The sequence below is a fragment of the Hyperolius riggenbachi genome, chromosome 3, assembly GCF_040937935.1.
Source record: "Hyperolius riggenbachi isolate aHypRig1 chromosome 3, aHypRig1.pri, whole genome shotgun sequence".
Lineage (NCBI taxonomy): Eukaryota > Metazoa > Chordata > Amphibia > Anura > Hyperoliidae > Hyperolius > Hyperolius riggenbachi.
The window spans coordinates 155488022-155515413 of NC_090648.1; the positions used below are offsets into that span (position 1 = coordinate 155488022).

At 43.6% G+C, this 27392-nt stretch overlaps 1 protein-coding gene across 4 annotated transcripts in view; it reads right to left on the reverse strand.

The window, feature by feature from the left end:
- Positions 1–27392, reverse strand: part of MCTP2 (multiple C2 and transmembrane domain containing 2) — a 268191-nt gene that overhangs the window by 73871 nt on the left and 166928 nt on the right. For all 4 annotated transcript variants that reach the window (XM_068275141.1, XM_068275139.1, XM_068275142.1 and 1 more), the window contains exons 12-17: positions 27126–27219; positions 19746–19848; positions 15186–15288; positions 2911–3012; positions 2744–2818; positions 1423–1542 (exon numbers count right to left, since the gene is read on the reverse strand). In XM_068275141.1, the coding sequence (XP_068131242.1) occupies positions 1423–1542; positions 2744–2818; positions 2911–3012; positions 15186–15288; positions 19746–19848; positions 27126–27219 (597 nt within the window). The remainder of the gene's footprint in view (positions 1–1422; positions 1543–2743; positions 2819–2910; positions 3013–15185; positions 15289–19745; positions 19849–27125; positions 27220–27392) is intronic.

Below are 27392 nucleotides of genomic sequence, written 5' to 3' on the forward strand. Positions count from 1 at the left end.
AGGCTGAGAACGCGGCTGATTATCCGCGTCCCCGGCCGCAATAGCACCCTCTATAATGCTATTGCGGCCGGGGACGCGGATAATCAGCCGCGTTCCCAGCCTGTCGGCCGGTGACGGCCAGACCGGAAGTGGCCGCCGGCGAGTCCAGGTGTATCGGAGGGACACGGCGAGGGCACCGTTCAGCTGCAGGAGGCTGAGGGCAGCCTCGGGTGAGTAAAAGTCATTTTTTTTCTCAGACTTAAGTATCCCTTTAAGGTTATTAGAAATTAGCTTTTCAGTTCAGTTTGCAGACAGCTATCAATTAAACCACCTGGGACCACAAATTCTGTACTTCAGTACTCTGTGCTTCTGTACAGACCGCTCAGGTATTTCCTCTTCCTGCATGAGTGATCAACTGCACAAAGCAGGATGACATGTTCTATTGAAATAAAACACAGGGCACACAAGAAAAACCATAGAATAACCAGCAATTTCGCCATGAAGCCACGTCAGGCAAAAACAAGTATTTTCCATAAAAATGATTGTAAACAACTGTAAAATGATTGTAAATAAAAGGATATTGTTAGTGCAATCGATTTTAGCAATTAAAGAGGCATTGAAGCTAAAATTAAAAAAAAAATGATAGAATGAATTGTATGTATAGTACGGATAATTACTAGAACATTAGTAGCAAAGAAAATATTCTCATTTTTATTTTCAGTTGTATAGTTTTTTTTATAACATTGCATCATTAATTTTTGCAGTTTACACACTACTCAGCATTCTAAATTATGTTTTATTTTACAGAGCAGGATAGTGAACTTTCAAACTGTTCACTGCAGAAATAAATAAAACAATACAGTGCCAGACACTTGAGATAACAAGCTTCAGAAGACAGAGCTCTCTGCTACTGTGAAAGTCGTGTAGGTCAATGGTTACTTTGCATAGATAACAACTGAAGTTTCTTAACTCTTCATGCACTGGAAACAATATTAGACTTATGTCTCTGCTCCTAATGTTTTATTTCTTAGCTGTACTACACATACAAATAATTATATAATTATTTTTTTTTCACTTCAGTGTCTCTTTAATAGTGATAAGAACACATTTGTTGACCACTTCACTTTAGGCAAACAGTTGTGAATAGAAGCAAAATGATCACAGATCAAGGACATGTACCAATTTCGCAAAACTAATTTGTGAGATTTTCACAGACCGATTGGACGTTCGTTACAGCTTTTAGACAATATTAATACAGTGTTTAGTAAGCATTCACAGTCTGTTACAGCTGCACTGACTCTTGCAGAGACTGTGTAGAGCGGAGGGCGGACGGGGCCAGAAGGGACGGGCATGTGCGCCAGCGGCGGGCGCACGCCAGCACAAGCGGCGGGGGGCGCACAAGTGTGCTAAGGTTACTAGTAAAATAATAATATTGGAACTTACCAGAAATGCTATGACACTTCTTTTGGTAGACTCCCACTGGAAGCAGCTCTTTATGAAGCGCATTGTGTTCCAGACGGCCAAAGTGATCTTTTTGACCCGGTAAACATTCCGTGATAGGATCTAAAAGAGAGGAGACGCTATCTTAAAGCTGGCATTACTCTCCTTACAATTACGTCTTAACAGTAACAAAACAGACAATATTCAGGAAACAGCCAATGTTTAATTATAAATATAAGGGTACGGTTGGAGAAGTGTACTGTAGTTGGTTCAAAACTAATTAAAATGTAAAAAACTGATAGAGCGCCCTACTATACCGAGAATGATAGTCAGCGGTATATCAGATATCAGCAGTGAACACTTCTGCAAGTGCAATTTCTTTTTTGTCGCTAAGCTTATGTAATTGGCTTACAGCTTTTCCAAAAAATTTGAATGTATTGGGAAATAAAGTATCAGATATACTTGTGCTGCCTCTAGGTTTACTGCATCATTGCTTTCAGTTCATAGAGCTTCTAAATCTGAACACTCCTAGGAGTTCTGGCTCACCATGAGCTTTGCTGGGCAATCTGTAACTCTGGTGTTTCAAGTCCTACCCCATAGAGCCATATTAATCCATGCCATGCACTGATGAGGATCAACCAATCTGAAACAGCTTGTGTGCATGTTGGATTAGTTTGGTTCTGTAATATTAACAAGCTGACACATCATTTTGTTTCAGTGGTTCTGGAGGTGTGTTTAGCTATCAAGGACAACAAAGAGATGATTTGCATATTCAGCAGTGATGCATTGTGGGAGACATCATATGCTCACTCTAACCTGAATAATCACTAATAACTTCTGTTTTAAGAAGGCAAGCTTCTGTCTTGCATAGCGTCTTAGTAAGGAGGCTTTTTGATCTAATTCAGCGCCTTACACACTCCTAGGAGTTCTGGTTCACCATAATCTTGCTGGGCAATCTGTAACTCTAAATCTGACCATTAAGAGACATGCCAGAAATGACATACTGCTGTTTTTCAGCCCTGCGACTGATCACTCCCACCTACCATGTCTGGTCAAGAACTGATTGCAGTGGCTTTTATCACGAAGTCTGCAATAAATCCTGCTACAATCCCAGCACAGTATATAGCTGCCTATCATGTTACAAAGACCCCACTGGAACCTACTTGTATGTAAACGCCACTCAATGTTTTGCCAACTAAAAAACTACAGTCAAAATAATGTGAACAGTTCAAAGACTAAAGCTGAACAAATTGCTGCACAAATTGGTCCCAGAAAGTACATATGTTCTGCATACGCTTCTGCCATGGATGTTCATTTCACAAACCTTTTTTGAAAACTTTGGGTTGTCTTCTACAAAACGACGTTCTCTTGGGTTAAATGTTCTAATACTCGCCCTAACCTGGTGGCAGAAAAGACAATGTGTTACTCAGGGATCTTATACTGAAACACAATGGCATAATGAAAAGTAGAACTTGCAGCAGAGATAATTACCGGATTAAAAATCAGATCGATTTCTAAATGGATGACTCCTTTGGTGGCACTGGCCAAATCTTTATTTTTTAACCAATAAGCAACTTGATGACCATTCTTTACCTGAAAATTCAAAGGGAAAAAGTCAATACTTGTACATGATTTTATATGAACAGAAATAAATATGAATTATCAAAGCCCTTGGCTGAGATCATCATTCTCAAGTGTTTCAGTCTACAGTCTGCTGGGAACCTGTGACAAGCAGGCACATTGGACAAAGTTGTATGTTCAGTCCTATAGAGAGGGGAGGTGTGCAAGACATGTATTGCTGTGTGTGAGGAAAAAGCAATCGGCAGAAAAGGTCTGCTGTGGCCAATTGCTGCTCAGTCCTGGTAACTCGGAACCACCTCCCTTGAGGCCCCTTTCACACCTGCAGATGAAACCTGCATGGTGTTGCCCTTTGCTACCACAAGGAGCTGCAAGAGTAATGAAAGTCTATGGAGACCCATTGTGGTCCATTGCGGTGCACCTAAAGTATCAGATCCGATGCAAGGGCTGGAGCTCGTCAACCCAAGCTCCATGCTTTAACCTTCCTGGCGGTAACCCGCGCAGGAGGTTTTCTCAGGCCCTGTTGGGCCAATTTGCGTAATTTTTTTTTGCTGCACGGAGCTAGCAATTTGCTAGCTGCGTGAGCACACAGATCGCCGCCGCCCCGCGCCGATTCGCCGCTATCCTCGTCGCTGCCAGGCAGCGCTGAGGGGTGGATCGGGACTCCCTTAGACGTCACGACGTCCATGACGTCGGTGACGTTATCCCGCCCCGTCGCCATGGCGACGGAGGAAGCCCTCCAGAAAATCCCATTCTTTGAACAGGATTTCCTGATCGCCGGAGGCGATCGAAGAGTGTAGGGGGATGCCGCTGCACAGCGGCTATCATGTAGCGAGCCCTAGGCTCGCTACATGATTAAGAAAATAAAAATTTTTTTTAAAAATGCTGCGCTGCCCCCTGGCGGTTTTTAATAGACCGCCAGGAGGGTAAAAGGAAATATCAGGGAATTTGACCAAAATGAAATCTACTTACCTGGGGCTTCCTCCAGCCCCTGGAAAGCTATGTGTCTCTCGCTGCAGTTCTGCTCCCAGCTGGTCTCCCGGGGTCCCCTCCATTGCAGATGCCAACCCGGCGAGGTCGGCATGTTCTGCCACTGTGTGAGCGCATGGCCATGCCGCTCGCGATCAAGTACCAGGGAGCGTTCTGCGCAGGTGCAGAAGTACTGTGCCCGAGTACAAATCTCCTGGCCATGTGAGCATGCTCGCAAGCCGCTCACTCAAGCAGGTACAGAAGTTACCGATCTTGCCGGGTCTGAGTTTGCAGTGGAGTGGAGCCCCGGGAGACCAGCTGGGAGCGGAAATGCGGCGAGGGAAACGTAGCCTTCCAGGGGCTGGAGGAAGCCCCAGGTAAGTAGATCTCATTTCGGTCAAATTCCCTGATATTTCCTTTAACGCGTGGAGCTAAGGGTAATGGCAGAGAACGCAATTATATAAGTGAGCCCATGGGAGTTCAGTGGGGCCCGGGCTATTAACTATATTTATGTTGCAGCTGAGCACGAGGAGCGGAGGCAAGCTGAGCCTATCAGGGCCGGGAAGGCTGAAGAGCTGCGTGGGGACAGTACCCGATTGGCTGGAGCAGGGTTATTTAAGCTGCGGTGGTGCGTAGTGAGCTGGCAGTTACCTGGAGGAACGGACCGCAGCGGTGTTCTTCGTGAGCGGCATGGCGACTCTCTTACAGCGGCTCCTACTCCGGGCTGAAGCGGAAGGAGGAGAGGAATGGCTGGCGCAGTGCCTCGCTTTACCAGAGGCGGCTCCTTCCATCCAGGCGCAGCCTCTCTTTGGGCCGGATTACATTCCCCTTGGCTCCCCCACCTATTCGGCGGCCCGCCCTCCAGAAGAGGACCTGTCAGCTGGAGAGGGGCGTGCTGGTTTGCATGATAGGCAGGGGGAGCGAGCAGAGGAGGGAAGGAGGTCGGGTTCCAGGCACTCCAGGAGCAGATCGCACCCACGGAGGAGTGCTAGGGCGAGACGCTCTTCCCCACCGCCTGAGCCTGCGCAGATGCGCAAGACGGGTCGCCGCAATACTGCAACGCAACGGAGAGCTGGGAGGAATAAGCAACCCAGGCAGCCCACGCAGAGGAGAGGGAGAGACCGTTCTAGGTCCCCTCAGGCACAGCCTGCGCAGATATTGCTTCCCCAGCAGTCGCCGCGGCAGGAGCCGGTGGCTATATTGGATCCTCCTCGCCCAGCTGTCTCAGGGAATGGTGAGCAGACCTTGCAGATGTTTGATCATTTGGGTCAGGTAGTGGGTTCCTTAGCTGAAGCCTTGGCTGGTTTTACTAAAAGTCAGCCTGTGGCTAGTGTGTGGTCTACTCCTAGGAGTGTTTCTGCTCCTCAGGTGAGTGTGTCCCAGCACGCAGGTGTACCGGTGAGGCCTGCGGGGGTGGCAGAGTCCATGATTAAGGATGTAATGCCTTGTGAATTGTCTCCACTAGGTTACCATTTATCTGCAACAGTGAAGGAGAAGATTTGGCGGGGTGATTATTTTGATTTATTGTCACTTTTGCCAGCTTCAAAGGAATTACTAAGTAAAGCTGATAGAAAGGGTGAAGAGAAAACTGAAGATGATAGACGCAGGCCAATCCCTAGGACATTCCAAAACTGGTTGCAATCATTTTGTATTTATGCTGCGGTAATGGGTGAAAAGCACCCTGAAAAGTGTTCTGGTTTGTTCCAACATGTTGACATTATTTCTGAAGCTTATCGTAACTTTGGAGGTCTAGCGTGGTACTCTTATGACGATGCGTTTCGTCAAAAACTGTCTGTCTTCCCATCCCTTAAATGGGGGTGCAAGGAGGTAGGTCTCTGGATGAATCTTATGCCTCCTTTTAACGATTCAGGTTGCAATTGGGTTGAAAATTTAGTATCCGTTAGTAAGTTTCCAGAGGTGGTAGCGGAGAAAATTGAGAAGGAGATAGCAGAAGGTAGAGTTGCTGGTCCCTTTCTGGAGCCACCATTTGAAGCATTTAGATTATCTCCCCTAGGTTTAGTTCCCAAGAAAGAGCATGGCTCCTACAGACTCATACATCATTTATCCTTCCCTGAAGGGTCGTCTCTGAATGATCAGGCAGACAGGAATGTGGCCTCGGTTTCTTATGCATCTTTTGATGACGCACTGTCCTTGTTACGTTCTTTTGGGAGGTGCGCTCTCTTATCGAAGGTGGATGTGAAATCGGCTTTCCGTTTGCTGCCAGTTCATCCAGACGGTTTCAGTTCACTTGGTTTTCAGTTTAATAATTTTTATTTTTATGATAAATGCCTTCCGATGGGTTTTTCTTTATCTTGTTTTTATTTTGAAGCTTTTTCATCCTTCCTGCAGTGGGTTGTCTCAGCAGTGGTACCTGCGGCTGGGATAATCCACTATTTGGATGATTTCTTATTTATTGGAAGTAGGGACGGTTCAGAGTGTATGGATGCCATGAATGCTTTCTGTAATATGGCGAATTGCTTTGGCATCCCGCTTGCGGATGACAAGACGGTTTTTCCATGTATGCAACTTGAATTCCTGGGAATTTTGATAGATACTCAGAACATGGTTTTCTGCCTGCCATCTGCAAAAATTTTGCGGATGAGGGGTTTGATTGACCACTTTCTGGGTAGCAAGAAAGTCAGATTGCGGGAGATCCAATCCTTGTTGGGTCTCCGCGCTTTTGCGTCTAGGGTTATCCCGATGGGACGAGTTTTTTGCCGGCGCCTGGCTTTCTTGATCAGAGGTCTAAAGTCTCCTTTTGCGCATGTGAGGATAACTAAGCAAGTGCGGGAGGACTTGGGTATTTGGGATAAATTTTTAGTTAACTTTAATGGTAGAACTATATGGCAGTCGGAGTTTGTTGCGTCGGATGCATTAGGTTTACTGACTGACGCATCCGGTTCCGTCGGATTTGGCGCTTTTTGGAACGGCCACTGGTGTGCGGAGCGTTGGCCTCAGGCGTGGGACCCTCCCGAGATTCGCTGCAATTTGGTATTATTGGAGCTTTTTCCAGTCGTGGTATCTCTGGCCATTTGGGAGGACGATTTCCGCAATCAGCGCATTTTGCTGCGTACTGACAATAAAGGTGTTTTATTCGCTGTGAACTGTCTCTCTTCCAAGTCTGATCTGGTGCTAAAGCGGTTAAGGTTTTTGGTTCTGCAATGCTTGGAGCTTAATATATGGTTGAAAGCAGCTTATATTCCCTCGAAGGATAATTGTATTGCGGACTCCCTCTCCCGTTTTCAGATATCTCGGTTTCGGGAGCTGGCACCAGATGCAGATATGGATAGAGTGACCTGCCCGGCTTCCCTATGGGATCTGTTGTGGGATTGAGCGGAGAGTTGGTGAAGAATTCGCTGGCTGCAAAGACTTGGGATGAGTACTGCTCTTGCTGGATCAGATGGTGTTCTTCATTTTGCCAGATTTCAGGTTGGGACTTTCAGTCCTCATCAGAATCCGTGGCTATCCAATTTATGAACTCCATTGCGGTCTTGGGCGGTTCTTATTCCAGTTTACATAAGATCTTGTCAGGTGTTTCTTTCTTTCTAAAATTTTTTGGTTCACCCTCATTGCTATCTTTCTATACAATAAAGCTTTCACTACGTGGCGGTTGTCGGGCTCGGCATGTTCCGGATTCCCGCAGGCCGATTTCCCCGGAATTGCTAGCTAAAATTATCGGTTCCCTGCCAGATTTTTGTTTTTCGGTTTTCGAAGTATCCCTTTTTTCTGCGTGTTTTTCAGTTTGTTTCTTTGGTGCTTTCAGAATTGGGGAAATTACAGCCTCCAATAAGGAAGGGTCCTCTATAATCTCCCATTCTGATGTGTCTTTTCGTGACCGCCAGTTAATCATTTTTCTGAAAAGATCAAAAAATGATCAATTGGGCGTGGGCAGATCAATAGTTCTGTCCGAATCTGGGGAACCATCTATCTGCCCGGTGAAGTTAGTTGCGGATTATCTAATGTTTCGCCCCGGGGTGGGTGGGTCCTTTTTTGTTCACTCTGACGGTTCCCCGGTTACCAAATACCAATTCAGAGCTGTGCTCTGCAGAGCATTGGGTTGCTTGGGCCTTTCTGGTTTCCATATCACCCCACACTCCTTTAGAATAGGCGCTGCTACTACGGCCAATGCATTGGGGTTTTCCAGCTCTGCGATCCAGCAAATAGGTAGATGGGATAGTAATAGATTTAAGATTTATGTGCGACCTTCTCTTAATATCTAACATTTTATTTTAGGTGCTCCAGTCGGTGTCAATGTATGGATCATTGGACACTCCTTTGTTTACTGGGCCCATGACAGAGCGGCTGGCAGAGTTTACGGAACTAACCTTGGTTTGAATTCTAATGTTTATACTATTTTATAGAAGGGTGTAAGGGGCCTTAGATGGCGTTCATTATTAGAGCAGGTTCTGATCTTATCCCAGCAATGGCCAGCACCTGATGTGTTAATTATACATGCGGGTGGAAATGATTTAGGAAAGGTGCAGACCGGTAAATTGATCCAAGAAATGAAAAGGGTTTTGTATTTTCTTAGATCTTCATTTCCTCTGACTAAATTGGTGTTTTCTGAAATTGTCCCACGCCTCATTTGGTCTCCAGCTTCCCCTTCCGGTTCCTTGGATAGGATCCGGCGCAGGGTGAACAGAGCTATGGCTTGTTTCTTGACCAAATTAGGTGGAACATCTTACCGCCACAGAGACCTGGAGGGTTTCGTGGTAGGTTTATTTAAAAAAGACGGAGTACATTTGAGCCTGATCGGGATGGATATATTTAACACAAACCTGCAGGAGGTGATTGAGAAGGCCGTGGTTGGGCGGGTCGAGGCGGCAGGGTGCCCTGCTTAGCCTCGACGGTTGGGCTGGTGATTAAGCTTTGCTGAATGTACTTATGTTTTAAATGTTAACTCAAGTGGTTATTGGTTATGTGAGCATAAAGCTCAGTATGTTACAAAACTTTGGGTAACCCTTAATAAAAGCCACGGCCTGTTATACGCAATCTTGAGTGGTGTGTTTTATTATTAGATGTAAGTTGTTACTGTTTACACCGGTCCTCACATGAAGTCCCATGGCAGAGAACGCAATTATATAAGTGAGCCCATGGGAGTTCAGTGGGGCCCGGGCTATTAACTATATTTATGTTGCAGCTGAGCACGAGGAGCGGAGGCAAGCTGAGCCTATCAGGGCCGGGAAGGCTGAAGAGCTGCGTGGGGACAGTACCCGATTGGCTGGAGCAGGGTTATTTAAGCTGCGGTGGTGCGTAGTGAGCTGGCAGTTACCTGGAGGAACGGACCGCAGCGGTGTTCCCGCCCCCCCCCCCCTTTTTTCATTTCTTTTGTCGTGGCTTTTATTAGAGTGGGGCTGGTGATTCAGCTCTGCTGAATGTACTTATGTTTTAAATGTTAACTCAAGTGGTTATTGGTTATGTGAGCATAAAGCTCAGTATGTTACAAAACTTTGGGTAACCCTTAATAAAAGCCACGGCCTGTTATACGCAATCTTGAGTGGTGTGTTTTATTATTAGATGTAAGTTGTTACTGTTTACACCGGTCCTCACATGAAGTCCCATGCAAGTCTATCGGCAACGCAGTAAGTGTAAACAATAGAGCGCAGTGAATCGTGGCACATATGTGCGGACCGACTGAAACCCCCATGACGTACTTCCTGCCCAGCAGAGAGTACATCACTGAACGAGGGGCCGGCCTAGGCATATGACCCTGTTGCGATACTGTGGCGCAGGGTCATATGAAGAAGGATCTGTGTGGTGCGGTGATGCGGCCGCAGGCTTCCCTTCCACTGCAGCGTAAAAACTGCCTGAAACTAATCCTGGAAAAATTCACTAACTCATCTGGAAGGATCATTGGTGATCATTCAGGTTGACAGTTTTTGCTGTATAAGGGCCCGTTTCCACTTCTGACGCACGCGTCGCAAGACGCATGGCATCACTTCTTGGTGTGCTTAAAAACAAGAAGAGAATCGAGAGCCCAATATGGTGCAGTATTATCAGGTGAAATGAAGAGTTCAATACAATTTTATGTATATATACTCACAAACACGGGTTACCCATAGGCAACCACTTTAAATGCAGGTGGGGAGCATTAGGACCTGACCCCACTCAGGTTAAGAAGTCGCTCTCTGTAGATAGTAGATGGGGATGCAGAAGATCAGCAAAAGCTCGGTATACAGAGGCGCCAGGAGTAGAGTAAAACGTTTTAAAAACCACTTAAAAGCAGAGGGGGATGTTAAGGTGGACTTACCTCCCTCTTACAAAAAAGAAACCTCACTTGAGTCTCGATAAAACAGAATTGACAAATAATTTATTCAACTCCACAAATGCAACGCGTTTCGCGGGCGTGACCCCGCTTCTTCAGGCAAAAATGGGAGCATAAATACGTTTGAGCGCCTCTTGTAAGAGGGAGGTAAGTCCACCTTAACATCCCCCTCTGCTTTTAAGCGGTTTTTAAATCGTTTTACTCTACTCTGGCGCCTCTGTATACCGAGTTTTTGCTGTTCCTGGTGTGCGGATACACAGACGAATCCCATCAGCTGTGCCATGCATGGCTATAGGATTCGCAGCCTCCTGCACCATTTCGGAAGGAAAAGTTGACCGAATCGCTAGCGTAATCGATTCGCCCGTGGGTGCCATTGTACCCTGGCGATTTGCCTGCGGGGAAACTCTGCGGATATGTCACAAAAACCGCACCAGTGGAAACGGGGCCCTAAGGCACACTGCTTCACTAGCCCCAAGCAGCCCGATTGGTCCTATGGATGGCGGGGGAGAGGACAAGCAAGTGAGAGATGATGAATAATGGCCAATGTTTGTCATGTAATGATCTAGTATGGCAGATCTCTAAATGACATAATGGGACATTAGCTGATGCTAGAATTTTGTCTAATGCTGGGCATACACGGGTTGATCCGGCCGATTAGCCGCCGGATCAACTCCCGCTGCGTCCCCGCTGGCGCTCCTTATCAGCCGCTCGATTCCCCGCTATTGTCCGCCAGCCGGGATCAAGCGGGGAATCTATCCGGCAGGTCATCGGACCTGTCGGATATTATCAATCAAGCCATCAGAGGCTCGATTGATAAGAGGAGAAACTGCCGTGTATGCCCAGCATAACACAATCATGAATGGTGGTCTTTTATACAAAGGAAACTAACTGTGCCTCCTTCCTGCTGGCTGAAAACTTATCATGAAAAACACCCCCCAAAGCTAGACCTCAACACTTCCTACACACACTAGAAAGCTCTCGGCCGAGTAGCCCATTCCTGTATGGTGGCCCTCCAATCACCCCCTAGACATCAAGGAGAAATTAGGACCATTTAGCTTGAGCCCTGGCTGACTGTTGTTCCCTCCTTACCGCTCCGTGCAGCTCCCTTGTGTGCGCTGCCATTATCCCTCCATCCCCCCCCTCCATAGGAGCAAAACAAAAGTTTGGTAACATAAGATTGCCTGTTTTTTAACCCATGCCTTCCCTATCTTCTGATCCCAGTGAAAAGTAGTAATGGGAAAGAGAAAGCAAGATAGCATTCCAGTACCACTACCATCATGTCCACACCCACAAACCTCAGAGGCTGAGTGATCTGAAAGTGGGATTGTCAGCCATAAAATCGAATTCCATGTGAATGAATTGCAGCCAGAGGGTGCTGTAGTGGATGTAAACAAAGTCCTGTGTCTTCAGAATACTCAGCATCTAGTGCTGGTGGGCGAGGAGGACAATTTGGATAACTGTACTTAGTAAGTAGAGTCATTTTTTAAAGCTCCAGTTCAAATGTATTTTTTTCGTAGATACATTTAATAGAACATCACTCTAAATTAAATCTGCAATACAAAGTTTTGTACAAAAAATAAAAAAAATGTTGCGGTTTGCACTGACGCCACATTTAGCTGAAATGGACATGCTATGCGTGTGGCACAATCTGCCCTTCTGGCACATGAATACATATTCTGTAGCACTGGCATTGATGAAGAACATTCTATCTGTTGCCGCCAAATGTTCTTTATGGCCATTTTCCCTTCACATTCCCTTTATACACAGGTGTAGTTAAAGGACCATCTACAAGTTCATAAAGATTGCTGAAAGACTGGGCAGCTCTTAAAAACGAGCGAGCGCAGTCTGCTAGAGGATCCCTCAGAACATTTGGCACAGAGTGGTGCTCTACAAGAGCATCTGCTCCAGCCTATCTCTTCCAATAACATCAGGGATATGGGGAACCGGGGACGTGTTAACTCATCAGAAACTGCACCAAAGTACAGGGAGCAGGAGCCATTCCTCTGTAAACATCAGCATGTTCAATGGCACGATCGCAGCATTACCCGCCGTCTGGATGCATGACTGTTCAGGAAAGACTCCATTAGCCCTATAGGAAGAGAAATGTACATCTTTCTGTATGTCTAAGAGAATCTATCAATCAGTTATATTACACCTTTTCCATGCCCCTTAGAGGAATACCATTTGTAAATTTCCTTGATCCACTTCGGTATAATTTACACTCCACAGGCACTGCTTCCTGCTAGCCAACGTCATAAGAAATGACTGATGGCTTGCTTCGAATAACTCTGCAACCACCGGAGGAAAACACCGGGCAGGTACGGGAATATAAATAACCAAGATACAGCAAGCTGCTAATTATTCAAAATGGTATACAGCATTACCACTGAAACAAACGAACGGTGCGTTCTGTTTTTTGAAATCATTAAATAAGACACCCGTTACATACTCTTAATTTCAATGTAATCATGTAGGGAAAAAAGGCTATATAAAGTTAGGGAAACAACACAGCGGTAGTTGAATCTGCTAGGTTTTCAGTGCGGTGTCCTCAGCACTGACTCACTGTTCTATGCATTTTATCTCTGCACCAAAACAACATGTAAAGTGTAATAGCTATTTATTCCAATTAGTGCAGGGTCAACCACAAAGCAACCTAAGCAGGTGCCTAAGGCCTAGTGGGTGTCGGGGGGGGGGGGGGGGGGGGGCATCTGCCTGCTTCTTTGACCCATTTTCACCTCAGGATTACCAAAGTGACTAAGGGAGAGTGCCACAGCTACTATCTTGCCCAGGGGCCCATTTCATCTTACTCTATCCCTGTAACGCATGTGTGAAGTGCCATCAAAATCCGAAGCTAAAGTAAAATGGTCTTCAGAAACGTTTGTTACCACAGAGATGTGTCTCATCATTTCTTCCTGCCCCAGAGGCACAACAGGGGGTCAGAGAAATCTTCCATCAATGTGAAGCAAATTACCACCAACAGTTATCACCACTACGGCCCCAAACCCTTTTTTTAGTTCCAGAAAACTCTGGTCATGTGGCTGATGCGTACCCAATTTTACATTAATTATCCTGGTTTCAGCATCAGAAATACTTCTATTATCTATCTATCTATCTATCTATCAATTGTTGCATATTGCTATGCTACCCCCACCAGTGATGCCACAGCCTAGGCTAGTTAGTTATCAGCTTTCTCCCACAGAGCAGGTGTTTCTGCTCACTTCGGAACACACAACAAACAAACATTCCGCAATGATGCACCTTGCCAGCAGTAGAGATGTATCCAACTGTAATAAATTTAAGTATGAAAATATAGGAGGAAAGATTTTATGGGCAAATACTGACCAAACAATTTAGAAACGTATATTGTAAAATGAGGGCTTTTAATCATTGTTACATTCAGTAAAGTTTTCATTATCAGCAAACAGATTATGGAGGTGGAGTCCAGTATGGGACAACAGTGTCTTACAGTTGGCTATTTTATTAACACACTTTTGCTTGATCACAAATTGTCATCTCTGCAGCAAAACAAAAATGAAAAACAATGACATTTGCTAGTGCAGAGCATGCTCACTGTGTTTCCGAGAACTTTTAGATGGTACAGGTTACCCAGCATACACTGCGGTTTCTGATACAGTGCCCTTGTAAAAGCTGAGTTGTGTAGCACATAGCTACTTTCACACAATGTTTCAAGCTGAATCCCTTTTAAAGGCTTATGAAGGTCATTTATTGCATTCCCATAACTACATTTGCAGTACAGAATGTTTCGCTGCCCACAGGGTACAGAAGGAAGCTGAGAACTAAACTATAAAAAAAAGAACAAAGTCAGCTATTCCAAAACATGTTCTGTAAATCCTATAAATAAAACAGACAATCCTTGGCTTGACTTGTTCTAACAATGGTGGGCTAATCTATCAACAGGTATACAGAATCTCAGCACAAGAGCAAAGCAGCTGCCCAGACCAAGCAGTCAGGAAATGCTGAGTGAAACAAGGATTCTGATTTGTTGGCCTGAGCAGATGCTGCATACTTTGCACCAGTCTTGAAAAGTCAGTCTCTGTATATATCCGCCACACATGGCTCTTGACCAGAATGATCAATATAGCCAAATCAGGATCAATTTCATACATGACAATCAAAAGATTATTCTAACAATTATGATACTTCCACTTGGTTCAAAAAAAAATAAACCAAAAGATAATTCAATGTCAAAGGTAAAATTTGCTGCTATGAATAATTCAGCCATGTTATCAAATTGATTCTATGTGTTGGATAATATCTTATATGACTATGTCAAAAACTATATTCTACACATGTCGGTTTCTATAAAGCTTCCAAAAAATGTGCATTAAACTGTATATACCGTATATAATAAAAAATACAATGCATTTTTTTTTGGGGGGGGGGGGGGGGGGGGGGGTTAAAAGCCTTATTTTCATCATACAAGGGCTGTGGTCACATGATTATGCCTACTTGATACTTGCCAAGTAAGATGCATGCTGGAATTCAATATTAGCATTTACATCATTTTGATTTTTTTTCTGTTTTTATTGATCACTTGCAACAAGAAGAACAAACATTCTGGGATCATTTACATCTAATCGATGAAATAAATATTCCATTAATCTACAATATTGTTTGCAATGATTTACAAAAAAAAAAAAAAAACACAATTAACTCATGTATTGCTCTTGCACACTTTGAGAATGGTGGTTCAATACCAAGGGACCAACTGGTACACTGGCACTGGTCACAGCTGTATAGTTATTGCCTCTCTGCTGGACCATATCTTACACTTTTAACTAACTTGAACATGTACACAGTGTGTAAGAAAACATTTCCATGATTTTTTTCTATCACCCTCACTGGACACTTATCTAAAGCAAATTTTTTCACACCGTTTTTCATTAGATACCAGCATGTCTGACATTCCATAGCATCAACAATCTACACTTACGGAGAGAAGAGGGATCACAACTTTTCCCAAAAAGTCAGGGGGCTTATCCCCATCTTCATCAAACACGGTCACCTCTAGTGCATCATGGAGATCTTTGATAGGACTGAAAAAAAAGTGTTGTAGATGAATACAGTTGCCAGTGAAAAAAATACACTTAAAGCAAACTTGTCAGGGTTATTACCATTTGTAAACTGAACATGCAGGTAAAAGTGAATAAGATCAATCGGGAATTTGGATCATTAATGGGCAGCTTAAAGAAGTATTAAACCCAGCATTTCCTCTTTGCTCTAAAAGATTATTTACAGCATAAAATCTAAAACCACAAACAATTGTAACAGAACAGCATTCAAACAACACTTTGTTCTTCAGTGGAAATGTCCTTGCTTCAGTGGGCAGCTTCTGGTTGCATCTGAAGAGGTGATAACATTACCTTTTGTTTGCATTTCTTTGTCAGATACATTTAGTAAACATTAGCAAACTGCCAAAACTGAGCTGTACTGAGCTGAGAAGTAGAGAGAGCTGAGAAGTGATCACTAGAGAGATTGTAATATAGAAATACAGCAGCTATGCAGTAAAATACAATGGCAGCTTTCAGAGCAGATAACCTGTACTTTGGAAATGCATTCGTAGACAAAATCACTTGCACAAAAGCAAATAGGATAACTGTATGGGTAGTGAAGTGTAGGAAAACACATTTTTATAGAAAAATTCCATGGCTTGCATGGAATCGTCATAGAACGCTCTTTTTCTCTTCAGTACAGATTGTGGTGATACAATTCCTATGGTCTACAGTTGATGTGTTTGTATACTGTGTGCCTCTGAGGAAGCGGCTTTTGGCCGTAAAACACATGCGTTTTTGTGATTTGGAATCCTGAAATTGTGTCCGCACGCTATGTCCGCATCTTAGAAGATATGTGATTGAAGAAAAAAAGTGAATTTGTTCATTAAACCCATTTTCTCCAGTGGATTTTGCTTGTTGCTACGTTGTGGGGTGGAACAGAACTACTCATTTTATTGTGGTTATTATTACATTTTTATCGAATGTTATGTCAGAGTTTTATCCCACTTGAAGTGAGTTTGGAGCTGTAGCAGAGGAGTGTTGTGTCTGCTGTGTGCCAAGGCACGGAATGAGCAGCAAAATTCTTATTGAAAAGTGAATGAATTATATCAGCTGCCATATATAGCACAACTAGGTTTCATTCGTTTCAGATGTCTTTCAGCCTCCATTGACTTGCCATGGAACTGCAGAAGCCCCTGTGCCCGCTGCATCTCCTCACTACATACCACACACAGACACATGCACCCATTTACAGCAGACAGATCTGGGTGTCACTTCCCAACAGGTGTCGGCCTCCCAGGCAGCGCTGCCAAAATCTTCAGCTGGAATCTTATTAGCTTGCTGCTTAATGGTCTATTAAACATGCAAATCATGTCCTCCTACATGAGGATATGTACACTTATTCAGCTGAAATCTCATAGGCCTTTAACATATTTAACACTTCCAGCATTTATGAATAAAATTAAAGTCAACCGGATTTAAAAGCAAGGCGCATTTTCCATTGAAAGTGTGAGTGTCAATAAATCTCAATACAGGCATTGGACACTTGACAAAATAGATGTGTGTATTTCCAGGAGAACGCACCAATGCTCCAGTGACAGGCGTCTAAGATAGGCCAAAGTTCAGCGCAGCACAGTTGGTGGTATGTGTGTTGTCACTTTATGCAAATAATTGGATGGTCTTGTAATACCAGCTCCAGCCGCCATAGTGAATACGCTCCGCAGAGACAGCGACTGTCAATAACGGATGGGATTCTCTCTTTCCACTCTGTTACTGAGGCTGGGTGAACACTTAGCAGTGCGGGAAACATCGCGTTTTTATGCATATGCGTCTGTATTGCGTTTTCCATGTGTATGCGTTTTGCGTTTTTGTTTCCGCATTTTTTTTGCGTTTTGCGTGTGTCTTAATGCGTTTGCGGTTCACCTATGCGTTTTGCATGTGTTTTTTCAATAGCATTTTATGCAAATCACTAAGAAGACAACAGGAAGTGAAAATACATCAGAAAACTTTGTTTGTTTTAAAAACGCGTATAAAAATGCATTAAAAACGCATACAAAACGCATTACATTGCGTCACCATTGACTTTCATTATGATGCATTTTTGAAAAATATACAAGAAAACCAGTTTAAAAAAATGCATATTAAAAAACGCATACAAGACGCATATGCGTTTTTTATATTCACTTTTTTGATGTGGCCCATTGACTAACATTGCATGCATAAACGCTGCGTTTTCCGCAACACCAGTGTTCCTGCTTAGTGTGTTTGGGTTGCTGCACAATACTATAGGCAAGTAGCTATCTGAGAAGCATAGTATAAAAGTTATATACTGTATCCAAGTATGGTGACAAACAACCTGGCTTACACATCAATATGTGTTTTTAGTACGGAATAGAAAATACACAGAATCCAGGCTCATCTCCCTAATGAGGACACAAAGCAAAACTGAAGTGAAAATACACTTATGAGATAATGAATTGTATGTGTAGTACAGCTAAGAAATAGAACATTAGTAGCAAAGAAAAGAGTCTCATTTTGTTTTCCAGTGCAGGAAGAGTTAAGAAACTTCAGTTAGGAAGTAACCAAACTTCTTAATTACTAGCCTGGATTGGTTCATTACTGTGTTTAATGTTAGGAGTAGATGGGGTGTGGTTTGGCATGAATAGAGGAGGGTTAATGTGAGATTTGGGGTATAGAGACTTAGTAGAATATTGGTATAATTTCCAATATTCTACTATCAATATTACCAGAGCCCATTTTACCTTGCGCCCGTACTGCGTGGCTGTATATTTGGTAACCAAAGCCTGTAGCAACATGCCACCTATTGCTTCTTTCAGCCACAGGATTCTAAACTTTTCAGATAACCATAGTAAAAGTCTTCCTCCCAACAAGCATCTTCTAGTGCAGTGGTGGTCATCTTGATAGATACAAGGTCTCATGTGGTCTCTGACATTATCAGATGGTCTTGTCCATGTAACTCAGCTATTGCTAATCTCCTTTAAACTATAGGTATAATGCTATTTACTGGATTTGTGTCTCCATACCAAGTTTTCATTAAAACAATGAAACACCGTTGGCAAATCTGGCCATTTTTTACAGGATCAAGCAATAAGTCTATGTACAAGGCCAGATTTATGTTAAGTATGTTAGGGTTCCCCTTTAATGTGTGCAGTAGCACCCCTCCCAATCCACATTTAGCCCCTCCTCCATGTACAGCTGCCTCTGGCATCAGCTTCCCTTTTTATGTGTTGCTCTCTATTTGAAGCCTTCTCTTTCATATGTAGCAAAGCCTATTTCAGGTCTAGGTGCCCTCCTGAGCTAGAGTCGCCCAAAGCCTGGGCCTTTGGGGTCTTTTCATAAATCCAGCCCTGCCTATGTACTAAAATGCTCCAATAATAACACAACACATACTAGTCCAACGATTCCTGTGTCCAGCATCACAGCAGCTCAGGGGAACTGAGGGTATCTAGAAAGTACTAGTACATTAGTATAGCTTTTATTCTACTATTAATATTATTTATATGGTAGAACTTGAATACATTTGGATGAAAACATTTTTTTTACTTGATAAAAAAATTAAAAGCACTTTACAAAAGACAGAATACCAATAACTTGAAATAAAATGCACTAGTACAGTTCCACCCCAAAACACTATGCAACAGGTATATACAAAACAGTCCAAAGACTTTAGGGGTTTTTAAAGGAACAGCATCAGGCTTTATTCTTCATAAGTACAAATTTTCCTCGATTGCAGTCGTGAATTGTAGACCGGTTACAAAAGGGTCCAATTCACAGAACCAAATTGCCCGACACGTGTTTCACAGGCAAAAGCCGCTTCCTCAGAGGCACACGAATATCTAAATATCAGGCAAGACCGGGATTAGAAGACTACAATCAGATGCTGTAAAAACAAGTATGGCACACAAATGTGCTCTCCTCAGTGACCGAGTGTAGCTGAAAAAGCATATTTGTGTGACATACTTGTTTTTATAGCATGTCAGGTTGCGGTCTTCTAATCCTGGTCTTACCAGATATATATTTGTGCGCCTCTGAGGAAGCGGCTTTTGGCCGTGAAACACGTGTCAGGCAATTTGTGAATTGGATCCTTTTGTAACCTGTCTACATTTCACGATTGCAATCAAGGAGAATTTGCACTTATGAAGAATAAAGACTGATGCTGTTGCTTTAAAAAAGCCTAAAGTCTTTTGTAAAGTATATACAAAACAGTCCAAAGACAGGTTTGATATAGCTGCATGCTATCAGGGTAGAAACGGCATAGAAGATTGCATGCATGTTCCTAGAAATGGTGATGTGACATGTCGATATGGACATTTATTCTCATGGGTCAAACAGCCAATGGTTGGCACAGCAGACACTGAAGGGCGGCAGACTGGGCACCACAGTTCTATTGGCTGGACACAAGGAAGTCATGTATCTCATATGCCCATCATGTGGAGTCTCCTCAAAAAATAAATAGCCTGCTACCCACAAACGTGACTTACAAAGTAAATACTTTATTCCATTCAGGGTTGAGGTTCTTATAGACTGTGTGTGTTTGAAGTCGATCATTTCCCACTTCCAAAACGCAGAAGGGATCACTTTTACCTGGTGATAAAAAAAAAATCAAGATACTGTCATTTCATTTTATATTCCAATATGGACAATGGACACTATGCAAAAACTGCAAGCTAATTATGCAACGGTTCTGTATTTCTAACTAATCTGCAAGGTAAGGACGTAAAGTAATTATTCACATTCTAGCCAGTGTGATAGCCCTCCGCCCTACACAGTGGAATAAGCCTCGCACACACAGTGGTCTCCTACACATGCTCGACTTAGGTATGCTGAGGCACCAGTAACAACCGCCTCAGCCAACAATCATATGCGTGTACTGCACCTGACGACCCTCAACCCACGAGTGATCCGCCAGAAGGATCTACTCAAACCAAGCAATGCCGATCCCCCACGACCCCATTGTCTGCGCAGCTCCCCTACCCACTGTATGACATCACATGTGTCCCTCTGTTGTCCACCCCCCCTCCACATAGCAACACAGCGATTCGTCAGCTACACAGCTGATACACATGTTTGCGGCCCAGCGATGTTGTACCAAGTAGATCAGCTCCTAATGCATTTGGGTGATCACCAGGAAATTAGCATCACTGGGGCTGAGTAAATCTGTCCAGTGGATTGTTCACGGGTTGGGCATCTGGTGCCATACACAGGCTTGATTGTCGGTTGAGGTGGTCATTATCGGTTGCCTCAGCCAACTTAAAGAGGAACTGTAACGACAAAACGTCCCCTGGGGGGTACTCACCTCGGGTGGGGGAAGCCTCCGGATCCTAATGAGGCTTCCCACGCCGTCCTCCATCTGTCAGGGGTCTCTCTGCAGCCCTCCGTGCAGCGGTGACGTAATATTTACCCTCCTGGCTCCTGCGCAGGCGCTCTGACGGCTGTCGGCTCCGAAGTAGGCGGAAATACCCGATCGCCGTCGGGTCTGCTCTACTGCGCAGGCGCAAGTTTCTGGCACCTGCGCAGTAGAGCGGACCCGACGGAGATCGGGTGTTTCCGTCTATTTCCGTGCCGAAAGCAGCCACAGCGCCCCCGCTATAGCCAGCAAAGGTAAATATTGAAGCTACAGTCGGCTCTGTCGCCGGCTGTTCGGAGGGCTGCAGCAAGACCCCCGTGGGACAGAGGACGGCGTGGGAAGCCTCATTAGGATCCGGAGGCTTCCCCCACCCGAGGTGAGTACCCCCCAGGGGAGGTTTTTGTTGTTACAGAGTCTCTTTAAGTCAGGCGTGTATGCAAGGCTTAAAGAGAACCCGAGGTGTGTTTAAAGAATGTTATCTGCATACAGAGGCTGGATCTGCCTATACAGCCCAGCCTCTGTTGCTATCCCAAACCCCACTAAGGTCCCCCTGCACTCTGCAATCCCTCATAAATCACAGCCGTGCTGTGAGGCTGTGTTTACATCTGTAGTGTCAGTCTCAGCTGCTCCCCCACCTCCTGCATAGCTCCGGTCCCTGCCCCCGTCCCTTTCCTCCAATCAGCAGGGAGGGAAGGGATGCAGGCGGGGACTGGAGTTCTGCAGGAGGCAGGGAGAGCAGCAGACTGACACTATAGAGATAAACACAGCCAGCTCCGACAAGCTGTTTGTCAGCAGCGTGGCTGTGATTTATGAGGGATTGCAGAGTGCAGGGGGACCTTAGGGGGGTTTGGGATAGCAACAGAGGCTGGGCTGTAAAGGCAGATCCAGCCTCTGTATGCAGATAATATTCTTCAAACCCACCTCGGGTTCTCTTTAAGACAACACACACAGCACTGCAGATGTACCAAATCCAGTGTAAGGAAAACTGGGACAGAACTGGTTAAAAAAAATGTGATTGATGGTCCTGAGCAATTGTTCCACTGGTTTTGCTGAACCAGTTTGCTCAAATTCTGCTTGCAATCATTTTGCTCTGTACCGATAAGTATATAAGTGGATTATTTTCTGTTTGGTAGCTGCCCACTGAAGTCACACAAGGCTTGCATTAGCAAACATGTATGAATTACCTCATATTTAAAAAGGCCTGTGCACACCTGCAACCATAGTCAAACTCATAATCTTGATCATTTCAGATGGCCTTTCCCCTTAATACATGCTGTTTGAATCTCTGCTGACCAGCATGCTCTGTGCTAAGAAGAGGGGAAGTCTTGCAGGAACCAGCTGCTGGAGCCTGTGGTTGTACCAAACATAAGCAAAGCTACATTGAAGGTTACACTTATGCAGAGGATCAGTGTTAGGAAGCAAACATAGTCAGAGGTTACAGTACCAGTGGGGAAGTAGCAAAAACAGCAAAAAGATTCCTACGTGCAGATAATGATCACCTGGTCCGTGTTGTGTGAATAAAAGGCCACCAAGCTGATGACATGAAGAAGCTATGTGCATGCAGGGATTTGTTTGCACACATTTCTACGCACACCTGACGGTTGCCACTCAGAGCACCTGAATAAAGCTCTGCCATATGATGCAAGTAATTTGTAGATGATGCAAAGATAACATGTGAAAGAAGTAGAAAAAAAAATCAGCTTTCCTGCAACCTTTTAACCTTGGTTCTCCCTGGCACTGAAGCAGTTAATAAAAACACTCCAGGTCTGGGTGCGGTTTGTTCTTAAAGTGGCTCCTATTAGCAGTATTATTTCCTCAGTGAAAGTTACACTGGTAATCCATAAACTTTACCAGCCATCACAAAAACGACTTTATCAGCAAAGAACCATTATCTTGACAGGATAACGGCTTTTCAGGGTTTATAGCTCCGGTGCACAACGCCTACATTGATTTTTTATTTCTACATATGTTGCACTAGTGGCTTTTCCCAAATTGCTGAACTGTGGCTAATGATGAAAAGTTATGGAAACTGATCGCTTGAGCTTTCCACATTCCAGGTTAAAAATCTTCTCACTGTCATTTGTTTTTAAGGCTGAGTTTGAAGATGCCAAATGCACTTTATTGATCCCATCAACACACTCTTACAAGAAAGGCTCTCACCTTCGCCTTGATAAACTATCTGAAAATGAGTCGTTTTTTTTCAGAACCTCCATGTAGCTTAAAAATCTCATTTTTGTGTTCAATTGTACTGATCAACTAAATAAAAAAAACCCACATTATTATTTTCTCTCTCTAGAAGATTCCTTATACATTTTTTTTTCATTCAGTACCAGGAATTTGTCTAATCCTAAAACTCAACATTCAGTTTATCAGATCTTCAGTCAAATAGATAATAATAGATAATAAATAAATCACAATGTCTTAAATTCTCTGAAACCCACATACTAAATATAACCAGTAATATAATTCCTTACCAGTTTTCAACCAAATTTTATAGTAAGCATAATACTATTCAATGGCTGAGGCCCAGTGCACACCAAAACCGCTAGCAGATTCGCAATACGCTAGCGGTTTTGGGAGCTGATTTCAAAGCGATTCTAGGTATGTTTAGAGAGGTTTTCTAAACATACCTAGCGGTTTTGGGTGCGTTTTTGTGTAGCAGATTACACATATTGTTACAGTAAAAGATGTTACTGGACAGCTTCTGTAACAAAAATGCCTGGCAAACCGCTCTGAAGTAGCGTTTTTCAGAGCAGTTTGCGTTTTTCCTATACTTTACATTGAGGACGAATTGCTTCCGAAAACCGCAAACGCGCAGCAGGAGGCGCGTTTACGGCTTGGCAAAAACCTGAAACCGCCGGTGTGCACCATCCCATTGCAATACATTAGCCAAGCGTTTTTCCAGGCGGATGCGGCCGGCGGATCGCTCCAAAAACCGCTCGGTGTGCACTAGGCCTGAGATATTAAAGGCTTCTTTCCACCTAGGCCACCGATTTATCGGTTTCCCCCTTTACCAGCAGTAAGAAGGGCCACACACAAGTAGGAGGAGAGTAGGCTGAGGGGCCAATGAAAAGTGGGGAGGGCGGCTGTGCTAAAGGAAGGATATAAAAATGAGGCCAAAAGTAATATTTTCACACTAATGAAATGGGTTTAACCTATTAGCAGCTTCAATAGAGTTATCTCATTTGAGATAAGTGCAGCACTTTTGATCTCTGTTGGTAGAACTCGCTGTGCTGTAAATTCTTGGAATGCATTGATCTCTCTCTACTAGCAGAAAATACAGAAACCCGGAAGCAGAAGTGTTCTGTTATTGTCTCACACTGCCCCCTAGTGACAAGTGGCCATAAATACACATTACAGAAGTACTAATTAGAAGCAGGGAAAAAGAACAAATAAGAAATTTAAAAAAAAATGTGCTAAAATAAATTAGTCTGGAGCACTTGCAAGCCACAAAAGGGTTAAGGTTTTTTTTTTACACCGATCGATTTCCAACTGCATCTTTGGATTGCTGCCGTTCACCAACCGGTGAAAATACTTAATATCATAATTACACCACAGAATGTTTGCAATGCTGATGGTCATTTTTGGTGTAAAAGGTCCCTTAGAATTTGTCTTGTCTTTAGATCAGATAGCCATGATAACAGGCCCACTCTGTTGCATTGCTTCCAGTTGTGGACGGCTTGCACGGTTCCCTTTTTCCTACCAACCACCAGGAAGGAGTGCAATCACATGGGGCATGGATACATACGGCATTTCCAATGCCCTAAAAAATTAGTATATGAAGATCAGATCCCATTTTCAGTTGACGTTTCCTTTAAGCCTCCATGTTGCATAACATTATCATTGGCTGCAGACTCGTGAAAAGAAACGGCTCACTTCCCCTCAGACTCGCTCCTTCCTTCAACACCTTCAAGCAAGCCCTCGAAACACATTTCTTTAAAATGGCCTACCCCACATCTACCACACTCTAACTCTCCGTCAACCACCTTTTCCACAACCCTACCTTATGTGTCCCTCCCTCACCCCTTATATTGTAAGCCTTTGGCACTATGTCCCCTTTCTAATGGTTAACACGAACCCCCCTCCTAAAGTAACTTCTATCCATAAGACTAAATGTTTGGGTAGTGATAGCTGGTCGGCTAGCAATAAGAAAAACGTGCAGTAGCAGAACAGCTAGTGATTGCCAAAAGGTTTCTGAGTCAATCGGCTAGTAATAAGCAAAAGCACAGTAGCTGATCGACCAGTGATTGCTGAACATCTACCCAATTGGTTAGTAATACGTAAATGTGCAATAGCAGATCAACTAGTAATTGCCGATAGGTTGCTGAACTAGTAGCCAATTGGCTACTATTGGGCGCCCAACTCACCTCCTCAGTGCAGTGCAACCACAATTTAACATTGCAGGCTAGTACATGGGGCCCAATTCTCCTGATCCCGAGTGGAAGCCTTTTCTTTCTAATGCTGATGTTACACAATTCCACTTGTAGACTTAACATGTGATCCTCCATGTAATAGAGGCTCAGCACAGGCATAGAACAGGGTGAGCACTGTATGCAGAAACCATAACAATACATCAGTAATACCATCCCAAACATTCCCTCACTTAAAAAGTTGCTACAGCCAAACAGATGGTGGTGGTAGTGGGGGACGGGGGACGGAGGTAGCAGCTGCTGCTGAAACCGCAGATTTCAGAAATCCTTTTCCATGTCTTTTTAAAATCTTTCATAAAAATTTCTACTAAAGAATTTTTATTTTTTTCCCTTTTTAAAACAGACAACAGTTGAAAAGCTGTGTTGCATTGCTCTGGGAGAGTTACTGCCCAATAAGAAAGTTTACATGCAGAAAGGAGATTATGATAAAAAGTAAAAAGGAACAAACAATAGAGGCAAAAAAAAAAAAACCAAATTGTCATGCTGTAATTTTTTTCCTTTTTCTGAACAGTGTTTTTGGTCAATGAACAAACGCAATCTGTGCAAACATGCACCGGTATAAAAGCCAGTCAATGAGGCAGAAAAGTCATTTCACATTGACAAAACGATTATCCTCAGCATCAGAATCTCTTCACACTGGTTGAGATCCAACCGGCTCATGTTTTTGTGGTGGAAGGATGAGCGTTCAATTCAAATTCAACAAATAAAATAAGGATGAGCTTATAACTTTTCATGAACTGCTACGACAAACAGAATGGCAATTGCTCAGGAGCCGTGTGCTTTCACAGGCAGGAAAATCAGGCATCAAATGAAATTAACTTCTGAAAGGCAGTGAGACCAGTGATACATTAGCCAAGTCTAAAACAATCAGCACTCAACCTTTCTATATAGTCATTTGCATGCAGCATAATATTCTAGATCACGGCTAGCCAGTCAATGGCCCACCAGCTGGTGAGATGCGGAAGACAGTAAATCTCCAGAATGCACTGACTTGCGTACCATTCCAGAGCCGAGGTCCTGAAGAGGCAGAGCTGCGGGTGTCCCATCAATATGGAGGCCTTTGTCCCAAATTCAGCAATAGCTCCAACAGTCCAGCAAATTAGAAAATCCTCAGCTAACTGCTATTGTAGCTCCCCCACTGCTGTTTGCTGCTGGACACCTCCTGTTCCTTCTTCTCGCCCCCATGGAGAGCAGAGAAGCAAGTTTGTAGAATTATTGTTCAAAACAGTTGTCACGTTAATGTGTGTTTCAGGCATCTTGTATGTGTGCCACTTCATAACGGTCTTAGATGTACCTAGTAGGAATAAGAGTTGCTTGCTTTTGAGGATGTCAAAGTGTATGAATAGAAGGGTGTGTGTGTATTCAGTGATGCATCAGGTACTTCTAACACACTCATGGTTTGAGTGTGACACACAATTTTCATCAGTAGTCCACCCCTCAGCTTGTTAGGGCCTAAAAAACAGAGCAGTGGGATCCTCTTGCCCACTCACCTGCAGCTTTAGATGCACCTTTCTCCTTTCCTGTTCATGTCTTCATCCTTAGAGACAAAACCTCATCATACTTTTTCCTATTCCCACACGCCTACACTACCTAATCCAGGTGAGCTCAGAAATCTGGGGTTTGAGTTCACCAGAAAAGAAAGGGATGAAAAAGAACTTGCCCCTACCCTAGACTCCAAGGTTACAGTACTTTATGCATGCCACATGCCAAACCACACCAGGGATTCAGGGAACATTCTACATTTCTAACACTTGTATTGCACGAGTTGTCACAAAGTAAAGACACAAGCCTTGCAATCTCAACTTTTTTTTTCTGCTTCAGTACAAAAATGTGTGACATGTGAGGGAAACAGAAGCTACAAGTAACAAAAAGAAAATGAAATACGATATCTTATTTTTTCTCCAGAAGAAAAATAATTTCAAATAAACCAAATCTGCGTTCTTATGGAGGATTGCAGCTGTACAGGAACCGCTCTAAAGTCTTAGAGAAGTAATTTTACAATATCATAATAGAAGAAAATGAAAGGAAATTAATTGAATAATGCAATAATGTAAAAATATAGCCAGCAGTGAAGTTATAGCTACCTGAAAAGTCAGCAGCAAGAAGATCCTCTGCTCTAAGCACTTTAACTTGCAGGAAACCAATATCTTTCAAGTTCTGGAATGAGTTCTTCAAGCACTGAGGAAAAAGAAGAACAAAGTGAGGCAAAGCTGTTTTGCATTGGTCGGCCTATTTTTAGCAAATAAAAATAAACTCTGTATCCTACAGGTCTACCTGTACAGCCCTCACATATCAGTAGTGAGAACTGCAAAGGTGAGAAAAAGCCAATTTAAACGTGGCATTCCAGGATC